The 20,252-nt window shown below is 41.0% G+C and overlaps 1 protein-coding gene across 3 annotated transcripts in view; it reads left to right on the forward strand.

The window, feature by feature from the left end:
- The window catches only part of EPB41L4A (erythrocyte membrane protein band 4.1 like 4A), a 260,699-nt gene that overhangs the window by 208,602 nt on the left and 31,845 nt on the right, over nucleotides 1-20,252 (forward strand). For all 3 annotated transcript variants that reach the window (XR_004429699.1, XM_033178937.1, XM_033178938.1), the window contains exons 13-17: nucleotides 2,839-2,929; nucleotides 7,686-7,769; nucleotides 9,001-9,114; nucleotides 17,630-17,677; nucleotides 18,683-18,760. Coding sequence is in view for 2 of the 3 variants with exons in the window: in XM_033178937.1 (XP_033034828.1) it covers nucleotides 2,839-2,929; nucleotides 7,686-7,769; nucleotides 9,001-9,114; nucleotides 17,630-17,677; nucleotides 18,683-18,760 (415 nt within the window). In the remaining variant the exon portion in view is untranslated. The remainder of the gene's footprint in view (nucleotides 1-2,838; nucleotides 2,930-7,685; nucleotides 7,770-9,000; nucleotides 9,115-17,629; nucleotides 17,678-18,682; nucleotides 18,761-20,252) is intronic.

The following is a 20,252-nucleotide window of genomic DNA, read 5'->3' on the forward strand; positions in this document are numbered from 1 at the left end:
TTAACAGGATGTTCACCTTTACTCAGCTTTTTTCAGTTGGTGTTATTGACACTGGGTATTGGTCTGTCTGCTGTGCCTCCCTCCCCCTGCCTAGGAAAACAGCCCTAGGACATGAAGGTCCTTTTCATTTATATTAAATGTTAGTAATATCTACTAAGAATACCACCACATTTAAATAAAGCTTATTAAGAACAATTAAAAATACTAATGTCCGGGGCTGGGCACGGTGGCTCACACCTGTAATCCCAGCACTCTGAGGGGCCAAGGTGGGTGTACCACTTGAGGTCAGGAGTTTCAGACCAGCCTGGCCAAGATGGTGAAACCCCATCTCTACTAAAAATACAAAAAAATTAGTGGGCTCAGTGGCGTGTGCCTGTAATCCCAGTCACTTGGGAGGCTGAGGCAGGAGAATTGCTTGAACCCAGGAGGCAGAGGTTGCAGTGAGCTGAGATCATGTCACTGCACTCCAGCATGGGTGACAAAGCAAGACTCTGTCTCAGGGAAAAGAAAAGAAACTAATGGTAGGGCACACCTACTGTCTAGGACCTAAATGAGTTCATCCCTTCTGCCACTGCCCCAGACGTGGACTACACGGAGTTCTCCCTGTGAGACGCAGCTTCATTCCCAATCTTTGCCTGCAATTTTGAGAATCTGCCCTTGTGATTTTGTTAGTGGTCACATGGTTATGGCAAAAGTGACTAAGATGGTGACTGGCCACTGCCGATGTTTGATGGTGCGTGGAGTAGTTCCAGGGAATTAATTGGTTGTGTTCCATTTTTCACACCAGGCAGAATTTACCCTAACATTGTTCTTTTCTTATCCCTGGCTTCTGGATGTTGCTCAGTTATTGGTAGTGGCTCCAGCATGAGCTTACCTTTTGTGCTACAGGTGTCTTCAGGATCACCTTTTCATTTCAGGATTCCAAAATAGGAACACAATTCAGATATGGAATCCATGTCAAATGCCTTAGAGTAACAGTTTTTGGAACTTTTATCTGAAACCACCCTTTGTTTTCTCTGTCTAAAGTGTATTTATTAATGTTTATCTTTCCTGATGGGTAGCCAGACATACCTCCCAACTGCTCTGGAGGAAACTTGCCAACTTTGCGGGTGCTCAGGTGTTTCTCTTGTCTTGTCCTCTTGCCTCGCTCTCAGGTGTTCTTCTCATTGAACATCGCTTTCACTTGCTGTTTTGTTTTGTTTTGTTTTGTTTTGTTTTTTTGAGACAGAGTCTCACTCTGTAGCCAGGGCTGGAGTGTAGTGGCACAATGTCAGCTCACTACAACCTCCACCTCCTGGGTCCCAGTTCAAGCAGTTCTCCTGCCTCAGCCTCCTGAGTAGCTGGGATAACAGGCACATGCCACCATGTCCAGCTAATTTTTATATTGTTTAGTAGAGATGGGATTTTGCTATGTTGGCCAGGGTGGTCTTGAACTCTTGACCTCGTGATCCGCCCACCTCAGCCTCCCAAAGTGCTGGGATTACAGGCATGAGGCACTGCGCCCGGCCCACTTGCCCTTTTAAGAGTCCATCTCTTCCAGTTGATGGACTAATCTAGACTGACTCTTGAGCTGCTTGTGGGTGGGCCACAGGTGGAAGTAGTGTGTGGTTTTAGAGCTAAGTCTCTGGAGACAGACTACCCAGCTTCATAGCTTGCCACACCACTCAGGAGCTGTGGGACCTTGGGAAAGGCCCATTTTTGTTATCTTTTAAAATGAGATAACATTGGTATCTACTTCATAGGATTATTTTGAGGATTACATGAGTAAATAGATGTGAAGCGCTTATAACAGCACCTGACATACAGTAAGTACTGAATAAATATTAGTGTTTATTAATATTACAAACTCATCTTCATGACATTCTCGGTGGTTAGTGACCATTATGCATTGGATTGAAGGACTGTAACTCTTACATACCCCTGCAGGAGTAGCTCTGAGTAAGGCACACCTGCATGGCACGTAGACCTAATTGAACAGGGCCTGTGGGCATCTGTGTATGCTGATTTCCCCTGCTCATTTAAACTGCCTCCTCCTTGAGTGAGGTGCGTGCACACTGGAGAAGAGTTGTTCCCAGAGCCCACACACCTCCCTCCTGCAGGCTTATCCACCTCTGCCCTGAGAGTGGAAGTCAGACCTCCTAGAAGGGCCCAGACCCTTCAGTTATCTTTATTTTGATCATGACTTCCAACATTGTGTCTGCCGTGGGCTCCCTCTGCTGGTTCCTCTAGCATGTATGCAAATCTGTGGAATAACAACTTTTAAAAACTCAGTTTCAGGTTTTTAGGAATGTTTGCATGAAGAACACATTTGAAAATGTCTTTTTTTATATGTGAGTGATACAGATCACATGTATATTACTCGTTTTTTGACACCTGCATTATGAGTTGGGATATTTTCAGGTTTGAAGTTTTTTGTTTGGTTTGATTTCAAATGGGGACTGTCATGATATGCTGAGAAACTTGTTCACAACGTAGTCATCAAAACCTGATCATTATGTTTTATATTCTAATATATGGCACTAAATATCTCAGAATGTCATTTTAATAGTCTGAAGTGAATGTTATTTTAACATCTAAAGATGTGGAGACTTAGTTTTGAAGTCTGAAAAAAATAGCCTAGACCCCCAGGACATTGTTATGTTGAAGGTTTAGTACGTGTTAGAAAATAGTACCTCCAATTTATTGGGTGATTCATTATTTATTTGGGGTTATAATTTATCAGTAAACTGTGCCACAGTGTCCCTAAAATTGCATTTTAAAATAAGTCTTCTGTTTCTTTGCATTTCCCTATCACTGTTTCCTTTCTCCCTTCCATCTTTCCTTCTCCTCCTCTGCTAGGATCAAACAGCATCAGTAGGATAACTACAAACATGGAAAATGGAGAAAATGAAGGAACAACTAAAATTATTGCACCTTCACCAGTAAAAAGGTCAGTGAAGTTACCTGAAGAAATGTACAATTATATGCGGTCATAAAAATGATTTTTTTCTGTAGACAAGGTTAAAAATTTTTTAACTTTGATGATTAATGAATACTTTTGATCCATGGGTTCCAATAAATATTCTCTGGGCCAAATAATACATTAAAATACCAGTAAAATATAAAATATCAGGACCTGAATCTCTTATTTGAAGAACATGCTCTTTTTGTCACAGGAAGGTGAACTCACAGATTGTCTGTGGTTTGCATTTTCCGCAGAAAATTGAAAATTTCTTGTGATTTTTAAAATGGCATGATATAATGGACTCAGAGGGACTTGTAAAATAAAGTAGATGATATCAATTCATGTTTAATATACTGTGTTCATTATAGTGGTGCACTGAACTGTGGCCCTGGAAAGAGGGTTTATGGCATTTAGAGGCATCAGAGCCTCAGAAGTCAGTGATTGCATATGTATGAAGACTTGTCATGGTCCTCTGCATCTGTTTTCCCAGGGGCATTCCCCAGTGGAAAAGCCTTTTCTTAATGTATTACATGGATTGTTTCCCTGAGAGCTCAGCCTTGTTTTCTGTTAAGATACTGTTGCAGAGTCATTTTTTCTTATCTCCAGTTATGTTCACGGAACAGCATTATAAACAACAATGAGCAGCTTTCATGAGTTCACTTTCTCTATAGCGGTTGGCCCCATACATCTTGGGGAAGTCCCAGCAGCCAGAGATATGTGACCTGCAGAGACGTCTTAGATCATCTACTTGATCTTTTTTTGGTAAATCATTGTGTCTTCATTCAGCTGTATTGTGGCTACTTCGAGGAATATAGTTCATAATTTCTCAGCAAGATAACTTGAAGATCTGAAGATTCTCAGAGTTGTAATATTTTACCCAGGGATTTGCCTGTGTTTTGTTTAGTTCTAAGACGTTTACTAATGACAATGTAAATGTCATTTTTTAGGATGACAAGTTCTTTATCATTGCATAACTTTAGTTTACCTTATTTCCCTTCGTCACCCTCACAGCTGTGGATAAATAGAGAGTCACTCTCATCTGTATGTACAGGGTATGCTTGTGGTATGTTCAGCATAAGAACAGGAATCTTCCATGAGATTCCGATCCCAAGCATTTTTAGAATGTCCTGAAGGAGTACAGTCCTCCTTTTAAAAACTTACTTTTTCAACTTCTATTTTAGGTCCAGGGGTACATGTGCTGGTAGGTTTGTCACATGGGTAAATTGTGTATCACTGAGGTTTGGTGTGTGCATGATCCCATCACTCAGGTAGTGAGCACAGTACCTGATAGGTAGTTTTCAACCCTTGCCCCCCTCCTCTGCTGGTGGTCCCCAATGTCTATTGTTCCCATCTTTATGTCCATGTGTACTCAGTGTTTAGTTCTCACTTATAAGTGAGAACCTGCAGTATCTGGTTTTCTGTTTCTGTGTTAATTCACTTAGGATAATAGCCTCCAGTTGCATCTGTGTTGTTGCAAAAGACATGGTTTCATTCTTTTTTATGGCTGTGTAGTATTCCATGGTGTATATGTACCACATTTGCTTTATCCAGTCCACTGTTCATGGTCATCTAGGCAGATTCCACATCCTTGGTATTGTGAATAGTACTGCAAGAACATGTGAACGTATGTGTCTTTTTTTTTTTTTTTTTTTGAGATGGAGTCTCACTTTGTCTCCAGGCTGGAGTGGAGTGGCACCATCTTGGCTCACTGCAACCTCTGCCTCCCAGGTTCAAGCAATTCTCCTGCCTCTGCCTCTCGAGTAGCTGGGACTACAGGCGTGTGCCACCACTCCCAGCTAATTTTTGTATTTTTGGTAGAGACAGGGTTTTACCATGTTGGCCAGGATGGTCTCCATCTCTTGATCTTGTGATCCACCTGCCTTGGCATCCCAAAGTGCCGGGATTACAGGTGTGAGCCATCACACCCGGCCATATGTCTTTTTTTGTAGAATGATTTATTTCCCTTTGAGTATATATCCAGTAATGGGATTGTTGGGTCAAATGGTGGTTCTGTTTTAAGTTCTTTGAGAAATCTCCAAACTGCTTTCCACAGTGGCTGAGCTAATTTACATTCCCACCAACAGTGTGTAAGTGTTCCCTTTTTTTCCACAATCTTGCCAACATCTTTATTTTTTGTCTTTTTGATAATAGCTATTCTGACTGGTGGGAGATGATGTCTCATTGTGATTTTAATTTGCTTTTTTCGAATGATTAATGAAGGTGAGCATTTTTTCATGTATTTGTTGGCTGCATGTATGTCTTCTTTGGAAAAATGCCTGTTCATGTCCTTTGCCCCTTTTTTAATGTGTTGTTTGTTTCATCTTGTTGAATTGTTGAAGTTCCTTATAGATTCTGGATATTACACCTTTGTCGGATACATAGTTTGTGAATATTTTCTCCTGTCTATAGATTGTTTACTCGTTGATAGTTTCTTTTGTTGTGCAGAAGCCCTTTAAGGTCCCACTTTTCAATTTTTGATTTCGTTGCAATTGCTTTTGGGGACTTAGTTATAAATTTCTTCACCAAGGCTGACGTCCAGAATGATATTTCCTAGATTTTCTTCTAATATATATTTTCATAGTTTGAGGTCTTACATTTAAGTTCTTAATCGAAGACCTTAATCTTGAACTTAATCTACGTTCAAATATCTTGAGTGGATATTTGTATGTGGTAAAAGGAAGGGGTCCAGTTTCACCCTTCTGCATATGACTAGCCATCCCAGCACCATTTAGGGAGTCCTTTTTCTGTTGCTTGTTCTGGTTGATTTTGTTGAAGATCAGATGGTTATAGGTGTGTGACTTTATTTTTGGGTTCTCTATCCTATTGCACTGATCTTTTTGTCGGTTTTTGTACCATACTATGCTGTTTTTGTTATTGTGGACTTGTAGTATAGTTTGAAGTCAGGTAGTGTGATGCCTCCAGCTTTGTTCTTTTTGCTTAGAATTGCTTTGGCTGTTTGGGCTTTTTTGGAGGGAGGGTTCCATTTTAGAATAGTTCTTTCCTATGAAAAAATGATGTTGATAGTTTGATAGAAAGAGCATTGCATCTGTATATTGCTTTGGACTATGTGGCCATGTTAACAGTATTTTCAACCTTTGCAACCACATTCCTGTGATGATACTGGTACTTGAAGCACCACCAAAGTTTTTCTCTCACGCTTCAGATGAGAAATACCTTAGGGAGTTAATGCAATTAACTTGCCACCCAGGATTTTATTATTATTATTATTATTTTTTTTTTTTTTTTGAGGCGGAGTCTCGCTCTGTCGCCCGGACTGGAGTGCAGTGGCCGGATCTCAGCTCACTGCAAGCTCCGCCTCCCGGGTTTACGCCATTCTCCTGCCTCAGCCTCCCGAGTAGCTGGGACTACAGGCGCCCGCCACCTCGCCCGGCTAGTTTTTTGTATTTTTTAGTAGAGACGGGTTTCACCGTGTTAGCCAGGATGGTCTCGATCTCCTGACCTCGTGATCCGCCCGTCTCGGCCTCCCAAAGTGCTGGGATTACAGGCTTAAGCCACCGCGCCCGGCCTATTCTTTAACTTTTGTATACTCTCTCAGTTCCTCTTTTATCTCCCTATTTCTTTTCCAGTGTCCTTTCTCCTTTCCCTTTGCTTTTTCTGATTTATTGATCACATATACTTTCTACTGTTGTATTAAATATCTACCATATTTGTTACTTTTCTTCATTTCAAAAGGTAAGCTTTTCCTTTGGGAATTGAATCTGTAGAGGTTTTTAGCCTTTATAAAAATAATAACTTAGCTACTATCTGCTAATATTACGGGTTATATGCCTCTGTCAGATACATAATTTTATAGGCTTACATTAATTCCTTCATGGATAGTATACTAGGGTGCAAGTCTGTTTTCTTTTCTTTTTTTTTTTTTTCTAAATACCTTGTCATCTTTCTCTTCTTTGTTGGCAGTTATAAAGTACTCTGCTATGACTGTATCCTAGGACAGTTATACACAGGATTCCTCAAAAAGCCAGGGTTAAAAGTGAATTTGGAGTTAAATAACTCTACCTTTATCTGAAGCTAAGACTCCTGAGGATGTGAGAGGTGATCCCCCCGCCAACCCCCCCCCCCCCGGCCCCCGTGCCTGGAGGATTCTGATTAGTCCCTTCCTCTGTGTCTCCCCATGGTTTTCTAAAACAATTTGTTGAGGGTAGAATAACAACTCAGTTACATTTACATTCTTAGGACTGAAAGATGATACCAGGTCAGGAAATAGCATTTGAAAGTCATTCTGATCTGGAGGGATGAAGCCAAGATATGGCGGAAGCTGGGAAAAGGTCAGTTTGAGTAGCCTGAACCTGCCCAGGGCTGACCGACCTGTGTGGATTCAGACCAGTGCCTGGAGCCAGGGTTTCTGTGATCACTGTTTTAAAAAGGGAGCTAGGCTGAAGATCCTTGGCTTTCTTCTTTTCTTGGCTCTGTGGTTCCCCTTGCTCCCTCTCCTGCAGGTGGACTCTAGCGTTTCTTAACGATTGATGGACCTGGCATCTGTTGACTAAAGCAGTAAAACTAGAAAGAAAGTGGGGGGAAACACCCCAAGGTACTTGCTGGAGACAGATTTTTTAGGCAGCACCTTCATGTTCTTTTTAGAGTCACAGGTATAAACAAGCAAATAAGTGTGCACATCTTAACATTCGTTAAAAAAAAAAAAATTACTTAACAAGTAAGTATGTGAGTTTACTTTTATTTTCTACTTAATTTATTTTTCATACTTTTTTTTAATTTAAAGCTTTAAGAAAGCAAAGAATGAAAATAGCCCTGATACCCAAAGAAGCAAATCTCATGCACCGTGGGAAGAAAATGGCCCCCAGAGGTAAAGGGAATCATTGTTTTTATAAAGGAGACAGTAGAAAAGGGGTTAGCACTTGCAGCTCATTGAATAAAGGAATCCAGCTGCTGGGTGGTTGATCACAGCTAGCCGTGGATAAAGTGTGCAGACTGTAAATAAGTGTGACCCAGGGAGAGAGGGGCTGGGATTTCTGAAGTGGAATTCAGCACTATGTTTTATAACATGAAACTTTTTCCTGGAAAGGCAAAAAGGAAACCTAGGAAATACTATGAAATTGCCTGCAAGGTAATATATTTCTGAAAACTCTAAATGACATATTAATAATTTGCCCATTTCATGGTTTTGGTTAAAAACTTAAGTCAAGGCCGGGCGTGGTGGCTCACGCCTGTAGTCCCAGCACTTTGGGAGGCCGAGGCGGGTGAATCATGAGGTCAGGAGATCAAGACCATCCTGGCTAACACGGTGAAACCCCGTCTCTACTAAAAATACAAAAAATTAGCCGGGCGTGGTGGCGGGTGCCTGTAGTCCCAGCTACTCTGGAGTCTGAGGCAGGAGAATGGCATGAACCTGGGAGGCGGAGCTTGCAGTGAGCCGAGATCTTGCCACTGCACTCCAGCCTGGGTGACAGAGCGAGACTCTGTCTCAAAAAAAAAAAAAAAAAAAACTTAAGTCAAAAACTACAGCTGATGAATAGTGATGCTGGAAGACCTTTATTCCTAAAAATATGGATATGTCTAGTTTATCTCTGGTCACAACTACCAAACCAGTGACAGATCTGTGTTGTACCTTATAGTTCAAATTCTAACCCTGCCACATCCTAGCTACTTTATTTGGGCCACTTAATTAAGTAGTCTATATTTCAATTTTTTTTCTGTTTAATAGGTTTAATAATTGTGCCTCAGTGCTGAAGGCTGATAAGAAAATTAGCTGAGATAGAATTTAAAGCCTTTAGCTGAGTCAGTGTTTAGAAAGGGGAAAATTCATCATACGTATGAATTGTTACTGTTATTTGTGTGTGTTCATTTTTTACTACTGAAGGCTAATGAGACAAATGGCATTCCTGCAAAATAATGACCTTTATGATTTGATTTGCCAGATCTTACCTCTTTTCTTTCAATAAATCCTGTCAGCAAAGAGAACTCATGCCTCTGGAGGTACCAGCTGTGCAGTTATGAATGACTCTAGGTCTGGGCTGGGCTGTGTGTTCCCCCAGGACCTCTCTGGGCTCTTTTTGACCATTTATCTTTCTCTCCAGTGGACTCTACAATTCTCCCAGTGACCGCACTAAGTCACCAAAGTTCCCTTACACACGTCGCCGAAACCCCTCCTGTGGAAGTGACAATGACTCTGTACAGCCTATGAGGAGGAGGTAAGTGGAACACAATCCCTCTGTTAGCAGTTTTCGACAGAAGCATTTTGTCCCAGGCCTGACTTTATAGCAGGTGATTCTTATACCAACATTACTGTTTCTCTTTAAAATAACAGGAAGCTTACTCTTTCTGACATAAAATAAGTTAGGAATCCCAAAGTATTTATCTTAAACAGCCAGAGTTTTAGAGAATAATTTCATAAAATATTGGCAAGAACTTGCTTTCTGTATTCTATTTATGACTGATGTGTCTAAAAATAGTATATATAATGTATAAAAACATGTATTATATATAGTGTATTACATAGTAGAGACAGCGTGTCTTTTTTTAATTGAGACGGAGTTTCACTCTTGTTGCCTAGGCTGGAGAGCAGTGGCACGATCTTGGCTCACCGCAACTTCCACCTCCTGGGTTCAAGCGATTCTCCTGCCTCAGCCTCCCGAGTAGCTGGGATTACAGGCATGCGCTGCCACGCCCGACTGATTTTTTTTGTATTTTTAGTAGAGATGGGATTTCTCCATGTTGGTCAGGCTGTTCTTGGACTCCCGACCTCAGGTGATCCACCCGCCTAGGCCTCCCAAAGTGCTGGGATTACAGGTGTGAGCCACCTGTAATCCCTGTAATATCTGGGATTACAGGCATGCACCATCAGGCCCTGCTAATTTTTGTATTTTTAGTAGAGACGGGGTTTCTCCATGTTGGTCAGGCTGGTCTCGAACTCCTGACCTCATGATCCACCTGCCTCAGCCTCCCTAAGTGCTGGGATTATAGGCATGAGTCTCTGTGCCCAGCCTCTTTTTCCTTTTTTTAAAAAAATAAAAATGTGTAAACTAAAGTAGAGATGGGGTCTCACTTGCTGTGTTGCCCAGGCTGGTCTTGAATTCCTTGCCTCAAGCAGTCCTCCCACCTCAGTCTCCCAAATTGCTGGGATTATAGGCATGAGTCACTGCACCCAGCCTAAATAACTTTTATGATTACAAGAAGTTCAGTTCATGATGTCAGGTAACCATCAAGACTCTTTTTATGCACACTGCAGGTTTGGAAGCCAAGCCCTTCTTTCCAGCTATGCCCTGGTTAATACACACTTGCTGGCCCTTTCCTGCTTGATCCCTTTTGCTTCTGCTGGTTTCCCAGAGTTTTGCCCCCAGCTTTCTGAAACCAAGTTCAACTTCACTGAAATTCTTTGATGGTTAAGAAGAGAAGGGTCTATATTAGCTTCATGTAGTAGGACTGACATGAGGGGGCTAGATCAGGACCAACAGTGATTAGATAGGATAATAGAGTAATAGTAGGCATTTGTTTGGTGTTGGCCATATTCTAAGTACTGAGTAAAGTGCTTGCTATATGTTATTTCATGTAATCCTGATAGTAACAACTCTTTGGGAGCTGGCATTTGTATTCAGGCATGATGTGATTCTAGCAGAGGGGGATTAAATAGGGAATTGGTGCAAGGCTCTAAGTAGGATTGAAGGCGCAAAAAGCAGAGAGTGATGTAACTCAGAGATCTAGCTGCTGTTACTGCCTCTGGACTGAAGGAATGCAAAGAGAGAAGTGGGTGTTACCTAGAGACCAGAAGCCACTTCCACCTTTGAGCTGGCAATCCTGAGCCTGTGCTTGCCGCTGACATTGCTACAGGCACCGTGATGGATGCTAGGCAGGGACCGCTCTTGCTGACGTTGCTGGAGGTACCACCACTGTAGCCAAACAAAGAACATCCACTTCTCAGGAGTACAAGAGTTGATGCCACAGGTACAACTAGAAGCAAAATCACTTTCCCCTTTCTCTGCCTTCAAATCTTACTAGAGTCTCTTTTAACTAAAACTCAGCTGGCAAAGGTGTCTAGGAATATAAAATTTCCAGGCTTTCTATCTCGGCAGTAGAGGGCAGATTATAGAGGAGTCAGTAGAGGCTGAGTACCAATGAAAAATATTCAGCCCAGCGTCACCATCTCATTTTTACAGATGAGAAAACTGAGGCTCAGGGAGATGATGGTAACTTGTCCTCTGTGGCACACATGGGATTGGAATCCTGGTCTGTACATCTGAAAAAGTTGGAGATAGTGATAGCCCTCATTTAAATAAAGCTGTCCTTCAGCCCTTACTCAGCTTTCTCCTTGGGAACACCAAGAGTTGGTTCAACTTGGACAATACTTAAAAGCAAAGCAACACCACTGGGAAATACTTTAAAATGCATTTGTGTGTATTGTGTGTTGAGGCAACATAGGTGGCAGGGATGATGAGAATTTAGCATATATTATTGGTAGATAGAGTTTTATAGTTTTCCACCCTTAATTAATTAGTGCAATTTGTCAGCACTCCCTAAATAAAATAATTACACATGTTGAACAGATAGTCATTTTAACACATTTGAAAATGAACTTAATTAAATTTTGCTAAAATATGCCTAAATTTGCATATTTTCATACAAAATAATTGCTTGAAATAGTTTGCAGCGTGTACACTCCCAGATCCAGACTTGACTTCTACAATGAGGTTCATTTTCCGCTGGCTTCCTGTGAAACACAGAGAAGTAATTGTGGAGAGTGGATACAGGATCCTTTCATTGGCATATTCCAGGGGGAAGGCTATTTAAATTTGCTAGAAAGAGAATCTTTTTGTCTGGGCATCCCTAGAGCCTTTTGCCTGGTGCGCCTCTTTTGGGGATCTGTGTTTTGAGGCAACAAGCCATTGCTGCATGTTGACATAAAAGGACTAAAGTACATTGTTCTCTGTTTCTTTCCAGTATAAATACCCTGTAAGTGTCCTTGTCCTTGTCAGTCTTGTTTTATCTTCACACATATTTACCTTGCACTGGGCACAAATCCCTACATTGCTGGATTAACATTGACATTTAAAATCGAGACATGTCATCAGCATGGAAGAATCTCAAGGACTTAAATTTAGTAATAGGAAATTATATTTTGCTTTGGATGCCAGGATAATACATTTTGCAATAGATGTCAAAATTTCGTATTTTGTCAGTTATTTATCATGAGATGGATACAGGCTATCAAATTCTGGCTGAGTCCAGAATAGTGATCCTTAACCTTTTTGGGTAATACTACCCTCTGAGATCTGGTGAAATGTTGGATTCATTCCCTAGGGAAAGACAGGTTCATATTTAAATACCTATAAACATTTCCATATAGTTTTCAAAGTTCATGGAGACCCTGAAGCCTGCTTGTTTAAACATTCCTATTCTAGAAAAAGAAAGCCAGCATTTTTTCTGGTAGTACAGTATATTTTCACTCCTTAGCTTTCACTTTTACATTAAAAAATGTTTGAGTGCCTGTTGTATGCCATGCAATGTGCTGCTACCACCAGACAAAGTTCCTGTCCTTTGGGAGCTTAGATGCTATTAAGGGATAAATATATGAGTCATAGGAATATATGTGCCATTATGACTTTAACATGTAATAGGAAGGTAAGCTATGTGGTACTTAGGGGAATTTTTTAAACTTTTTATTGAAACCTAGCATGCATACAGAAAAGTACACACATGTCATAAGTATAAATGTGTGATAAATTTTTATAAATAGACACCCGTGTAGTGAGCACTATTAGGGGAAGTTTGCTGAATCACTGAGCCAAAGAGGTTGGGGTAGGTTTCCTGAGGTTGGATGCTTGAGCCAGGATCTGAGATACAAACAGGCTAAAAGAAAGGAGCGATCATAGCAGATAGAGGGGCTAGCATGTGCAAAAGCCTTGGGAATGGAAAGAAGCAGGGAACCTTTGTGAAAAGGAAAAAGGCCAGTGTTTTATCAGACTCTGAGAGTGAATAAAAATGTGTTAGAAATGAGCATAGAGAGAAAGATGGGATCAGACCTTATAGCCCACCTGGCCTTTGTTCAGGATTTTGGTCCTTAGACCAGTGGTATTTTTACAGGAAGTACAATAACATCACCCTTGTGTTTGTAAAGATAACCCTCACTGTCTTGTGGAGAAATGGTGAAAGAGGGTAGTGGCAGAAATGGAGAGACCAGGCGGCAGGCTATGATACGAGTCCTAGCAATAGAGAATGGGAGCATGGACCAAGGTGGTGATGTGGAGATATAAAGAAGTGGATGGTTTCAGTAGCCAGCAGGAGGAGGTAAAACTGGTAGGAGAATCAGTATGAGGGGTGGAGGAGAGGGAGCTGTCCAGAATGAAACCCAGGCTTGTTCAGTTTTTTGAATTCAATGTATTGCATAGAAATAGAATCATCAGGACTTTACAGGCTTGAAAGGGACAATTGCCAATTAGTTTCTGATATCCTGAATTTATGGTGCTTCTGAGAAGTCCAAGTGCACAATTCACATGGATTGTTGAATGTAAGTCAGGAGCTAGATTTGCTTTATGGACTGAAATATAATTTTAAGTATGTCACTTGAAGTATAGAGATTAGGTTGTTTAGGTGGATAGTATAGATAGAATGCAAAAAGACAAAGCCAATGACAGAGTTGTAGGAAACTCCAGCATTTGTCTTAATTGAAGATTAACTGTAATGGAGAAAGAGAAATTGTGGCCATGGAAAAATCAAGAGAGTGAAAATTTGCATACCAAATGTCTCCCTTCTCTCTTCATTCCCAGAATACTAGAATCCAGGCTTATGTTACTTAGGCAGAAAATTAGAGAATTCCTTTGTAAGAAAATGAACATGGTCAAGAGAAAAGACTATGGATACTAGCTTTCATTTTTTTTTTTTTTGAGACGGAGTCTTGCTCTGCCACCCAGGCTGGAGTGCAGTGGCCGGCTCTCAGCTCACTGCAAGCTCCGCCTCCCGGGTTCACGCCATTCTCCTGTCTCAGCCTCCCGAGTAGCTGGGACTACAGGCGCCCGCCTCGTCGCCCGGCTAGTTTTTTGTATTTTTTAGTAGAGACGGGGTTTCACCGTATTAGCCAGGATAGTCTCGATCTCCTGACCTCGTGATCCGCCCGTCTCGGCCTCTCAAAGTGCTGGGATTACAGGCTTGAGCCACCGCGCCCGGCCGATACTAGCTTTCAAAGCATCTTCCAATGAAATTGTTGTATCTCCTAGGCATGAAATTAGAGAATCCCACTGCAGGAAATGGACCAGGTACAAGAGAAAAGACTTGCATATACTTACTTTCAAAGGATCATCCATTGAAATGATTGAAGCTGCCCTCATATTACTGTGAGGCCACTAATTAACATGCTCTGCACCAACCAAAGGGCTCCAGTCACTTTAACATTTACTGCTTGGATAGGAATAGAGAGCCATGAACACCTGCATTTGAGCATTGCTTCTGTCTGGAAAGGCAGAGACTAAAACAAACAAATGGGGTGTAGGGTGGGATTGGGGGCATTCTCACTGGAAACAGACAGTATAAGAAAGAAAAATTTCTAAAAAAACTGTTTAGAAAGATGAAAAAATATATCCATGAATTTCTATCAATACAAAGGTAAGAACTAATGAATAAGAGTTTTTAGGCTTTAAATTAGTGTGACAGAATTTAAAATAATCAGTAAAAGATTTGGAAGGTAACATTAAGAAAATCTTCCCCAAAATGGAACCAAAAAGCCCATAATAAAACAAATGTATGGAAATAATAATAATAAAATTATCAAACCTAGATATCAAACATTCAACTAATACAATTTCTAAGAAAAAAGAACAGAGAAAACATAGGAAACTATTAAAGAAACAGCACAAGCAAATATTCCGGAACTGAAGGATGTGACATTATAAAGCAGAACCCACTGAGCAATTGACATAATTGATTGAAAAGTTAGATTCATTCCAAGGTTCATTATAACTAAATTTCAAAACATTATTGATTAACAAAGAATTCTAAAGATTTGGAGGGGGCATGGGAATATGGGAGAGAAAAATCCATGTGCAAGTGGTGACAAATCAAAATGACATTGGGGGCCAGGTACGGTGTCTCATGCCTGTAATCCCAGCACTTTGGGAGGCCAAGGCGGGCAGATCACCTGAGGTCAGGAGTTCAATTCCAGCCTGGCCAACATGGTAAAACCCCGTCCTTACTAAAAATACAAACTAGCCAGGCATGGTGTTGCATGCCTGTAATTCCAGCTACTGTGGAGGCTGAGGCAGGAAAATCATTTGAACTTGGGAGGCGGAGGTTGCAGTGAGCCGAGATCATGCCACTGTACTCCAGCCTGGGCCACAAGAGTGAAACTCCATCTAAAAAAAAAAAAAGAAAAGAAAAAACAGACATTGGGCTGCTTCACAGTAATATCAGAGGAAGAAGGCAAAGAAGTATTGCCTTGAGAAGTCTGAAAGATTATTTTCAGTTTAGGAGTCTATGCCCAGATAACCATAATTGTTTGTATAGAATAAAGACATTTTCAGAAATTGTGGGTCCCAAAAAAGTGTATCTGTCGTGCAAATTTTTTCTGTTAGCAACTAAAAGATACACTTTACCAAAACCCAGACAAGTCACCAAAAGACCTGGAGATGTGGGGTCCATCGTACAAAGAAGCAAAAGGAGTTCCTTGGATCATAGTAAAGGGAGTTAGTCAAAAGTGGGTGGTCCAGGTATGAGCAGGAGGGCAGAGGGATCTAGGAGGGATGTAAATGGAACTTAGAGATTACCTGCGTATCCATCCATACCAGGAGTTTTGCAGTTCTCTCAGAGTTTGAAGAATAGTGATAAGCAAAAGAACCCTAAGCAAGTGATACGTACATGGAAAACTTAGGCAAGTATCCTCGCTCAGAAAACTTAAAACCTACAAAAGAATGGAATCATATTCCTGGAACACTATTTAGATCATCAGTGACCAATTTCAGTATAATTGTGTTTATGCTAGATAGTGACCCCAAAATTTGATGTAAGAACAGGGACTACATATTGCTGTTAATGTTACTCGATATAAGTGTATTGGAGGAAATGGGTTAATGTAAGCCATACATTAAAGAGATCAGAGTGGGAAGGTGCTGAATTACACATCATAAGGAAATGGAGCATAGGGCATAGACACCACTCTCAAGAAGTTTAGCTTTGAAGGAGAGAGGAGAGACTGGGCAGATGAAGGGGGATGTGGACTGAAAGTAGGTCTGTGTTTGTTTAAACAGTAGAGACTTGAAAAAGTTAATAGCTTGTAAAAAGAGTCTGCCAGACGGGCAAGGTGACTATGTGTGAGAGGTGAGAAGGTAGTTAATGAAAGTCATTGAAAAGACATGGGGTGATGGGATGCAGAAAGCACTGGTGGAGGGACTGACCTTGGTAGTAAGGGTAAATCCATAAATAACAGAGAGGAAGATGTTGGTAAGTTTTTATTTTTGGTAGCAGGAAGATGAAAGAGTTCTATCTGGAGGCTACTTTTTCCTTTGGAAGGAGAAAACAAAGTCATTTGCTGAAACAGGGATACTGTGGGTCAGAGGGTTGCAGGGTGAAGAGTTTGAAACTGCTTTGTACTTAGATCTGCAAAAAGTGGCAGGATTGCTGAACCATGGTGTGGCCCCACTTGAGGTTTATGAACGTGGATTTGTAGTGTAATGTGCCCCTTTTATGTGACTCCTTCCAGCACTGCTCAACCAGCTGTTTAGAACTGATCCAGAAAACTTGCATAGTTGGATTCACCCATGCCTGGGATTTTACCAAAAAGACAGAATGAAAAACAGAGTTGGGGAACGTCTTGAGTATCAGCATGCATGTTATTGAAATGATGGATTAGGAAATCTAAGCTGAGTACAGAAGACAGTGAAGAGAAGTGAAGAGCTGGTGGAGAGTAGCCAGGTCAATAGATAGTCTTATTAGGGTCAAAGAAAAGGAAGAATGGAAATAGTTGAATAAGCAATAACAGCTTGTCTTGGTTGAGTGCTAACAATGACCCAGGTCCTAGTGTATGCATTTTAAATATATTAATTCATTGTATCCTTTAGAGCAGACTTCAAAGGAGATTCTATTAAAAGTAAGTCACTGAGTAGAAAAGTAACTTATTTAAATCGCACAACTCATCAGTGGAGAAGATGAGATTCACATTCATGTTGTCTGGCTCTAGAGCCAACACCTTTAACCAGGATGCCCCATTGAAGCTGTTTGAAAGTAAATGGGGAGTGGTAAACAGAAAGGAGATTGTGGTAAGAGAGCAAAGTGTTTGGAGGTGCTTACAGACGATGAAGTCCAAAGTATGACCATGAGGCAGGTTGCTGAGTTGAAGTGGAGGAGATTATGAGAGAAGAGATAATGAGAATTTGGAGCCCCAGGGTATAGGAAAGGGCATCCAAGTGAGATGATGTCATTTCCACTATGGCGGAAATCAGCTTGGAGGATTGCGGTTCTGCAACTGCAGACTAACCTCATCATTGGATTAATGGAATTCAGACGGTTTGCCTGTCCCACTAGAGTGAGGCCAGGTTATGTTATTAACATTATATTTCTGGGATGTGTCGTATGTAGGGTTAGGCATATACATATGACTTAAATGTTTGGTGAATGAATGAATGTATGACAGACATGCGTAAACTGAAGTGAAACTCATTTTGGTGTGCCTTCCTTAGCCAATTGATAATCTCCTGTTTTCTTAAATGTCTTTATTTGTTTTCACAGGAAAGCCCATAACAGTGGTGAAGATTCAGATCTAAAGCAGAGGAGGAGGTAAAAAAAAACAAAAATGGAAGGAGAGTCAGAGGGAAGAAGGGTTAGCAGATTTAGAAATGTTCAGAGTTGAGGAAAGAGTGAGGGTATTATTATTATTATTATTATTTTACTTTCAAAAACCAGTTTGTCTTCAGCTGATTCCCAATATTCCATTCTGTTGCATCTTAAGACTATGCTGTTTCCTACTCCCTTGTGTCTCAGAGGAGCTGTCTCATTTATCTGTTGCCATATTATAATCCACTCCAGAACTTAGTGGCTTAAAGCAGCAACAACTGTACTTATCTAGTATAATTCTGTCCATTAAACAGGTGGCTTTTTAGCTAGTATTGTTCACAATTTCATGAGGCTGTGGTCAGATGACAGCTGAGGCTGTGTTATCCAGGGGGCCTTTCTCTTTCATGTTGGCATCTTGGCAGAAAGGCTGGAGGTCTGGGACCTCTGCATAGTTTCTCCACCTGGCTAGCGTACACTTCTGTAGACACTGCTTTTGCACTTCTTTAGGCTGGAAGCAGAAGCTACCTGTATGTTAAGGGGCTAGTCCTGGAACTGCCATCGTATCCCTTCCACCTCATTCTATTGGTAAAATCAGTCACAAGACCAGTGTAAATTAAGAGGCTGGGGAAATAAAATCTACCTTTCTCAGTGGGGCAGATGGGAGGGTTACAAGATTTTGTGTCCATATGTAGTCCACCACCAGCTTTGCCATGTGAGAGTTCTGTTGGAAGTAATTGATTTTGTGGTCCTTTCTGGGAACATGCTGACATTCACCTTAATCGGTTTTTATATTTCCCCTGCATTGCCATTTTGCTGAGCTATAGACTCAGTCAGATGTCTTACTGAGTTCAGAAACACTGACTTGGAGAGGGATAATACAGCTCTTGATGTTTGGATTGATAATTTTACTGCAAAATGAATTCCAGAGGACCAATATAAACCTTTCTGAAATTTTTCATGAGTGATAAACGTGTGTTTTTTCTTTTGTTCTTACCATTTTGTCTTCAGGTCACGTTCACGCTGTAACACAAGCAGTGGTAGTGAATCAGAAAATTCTAATAGAGAACACCGGAAAAAGAGAAACAGGTAATATCTCAATATTATACTTAACTGGCAGTCTGACATCAGAGGCTGCCTTTGGTGGTAGAAACTGTGTCTTTTGTGAGTCTGGTTTTTCCGTCTGTGTTTGAGAAGCAATCTGGCACTATTTTGAAGCATTTAGTTTAGGAAGCTTTAGCTCTTTAAATGGAGTTTTCTTCACAATAAGATGATTAAACAACTTGACAGTGAGGTCTCTTCTTGTGTGTGTGTGTTTTTTTAAAGACGATTCTGCATATAGCTACAGTGTGTAGCGAATTTCTCTAAGGCTGGTAAGAAAGTTTACCATTTGTACAGAGATTCTCCCTGAACTATCTTTTCAATGGCATTACTATATTTTACCCAGCCAAAAATAACTCATTTTTTCTTAGATTCTGCAGTTTCAGGCTCATGTATACATATGTGCTAATAATATGTGCATTTACTCATCTGTGTGTGCCGGACATTACATATATATAAGATACATTTTTTAAGAGATTTTTAATCACATGATTTGACATGTAATCAGTATTAGTGGTGGCTTAATGCATTAATCAGTTGTCCCTAATTCCAAAATATGCACTTGAAAACAAGAAGTATTTGTGTGATTAATGAAAAGAGCACCTTGGGAGTCAGAGGGATTTGATTGCCAGTCATGCCAGTTGTTAACCCAGAAGTTCTCAACTGGGGGATTTTTGTCCTCCCTGCCTTCTCCCCAAGGACATTTGGCAGTGTTCAGAGTCATTTTTTATTGTGACAATTGGGTAGGGGGGTTGCAACTGGCCAGGGATGCTGCTAAACCTCCTACGATGCTTAGGACAAGCCCTGGCAACAAATAAGCGCCTTGTACAAAAAATTATCAGTAGTGCCACTCTTGAGAAACCTGTTTAGACCTAATGTGGACCTCTGGCCTGGTTGCTTTACTTTTCTGAGTTATCTTTTTCTCTTCTGAAAATTGAGGAAGGCCAGGCGCAGTGGCTCATGCCTGTAATCCCAGCACTTTGGGATGCCAAGGCAAGCGGATCACCTGAGGTTGGGAGTTCTAGACCAGCCTGACCAACATGGAGAAACCCCATCCCTGCTAAAAATACAAAATTAGCTGGGTGTGGTGGTGCATGCCTGTAATCCCAGCTACTCAGGAGGCAGAGGCAGGAGAATCACTTGAACCTGGGAAGTGAAGATTGCGGTGAGCTGAGATTGTGCCATTGCACTCCAGCCTGGGCAACAAGAGCGAAACTCCATTTCACACAGAAAAAAAAAAAAAAAGAAAAGAAAAGAGAAGGAAAGAAAGGAAAGGAAGGGAAGGGAAGGGGAGGGAAGGGGAGGGGAGGGGAGGGGAGGGGAGGGGAGGAGAGGAGAAAAGAAAGAAAGAAAATGAGGAAGTTGGATTAGATAATCTCCAGGGTCTTTCTTTAGTGCTTAGAACTCTTGTGCTTGGCACAAATTGAATCGGTGGCCCTCTCTAACTACGAAGCCTGTGTGATAATAGCCCAGACAGCAC

Source organism: Trachypithecus francoisi, unplaced genomic scaffold (genome assembly GCF_009764315.1).
Source record: "Trachypithecus francoisi isolate TF-2019V2 unplaced genomic scaffold, Tfra_2.0 Lachesis_group2, whole genome shotgun sequence".
NCBI lineage: Eukaryota > Metazoa > Chordata > Mammalia > Primates > Cercopithecidae > Trachypithecus > Trachypithecus francoisi.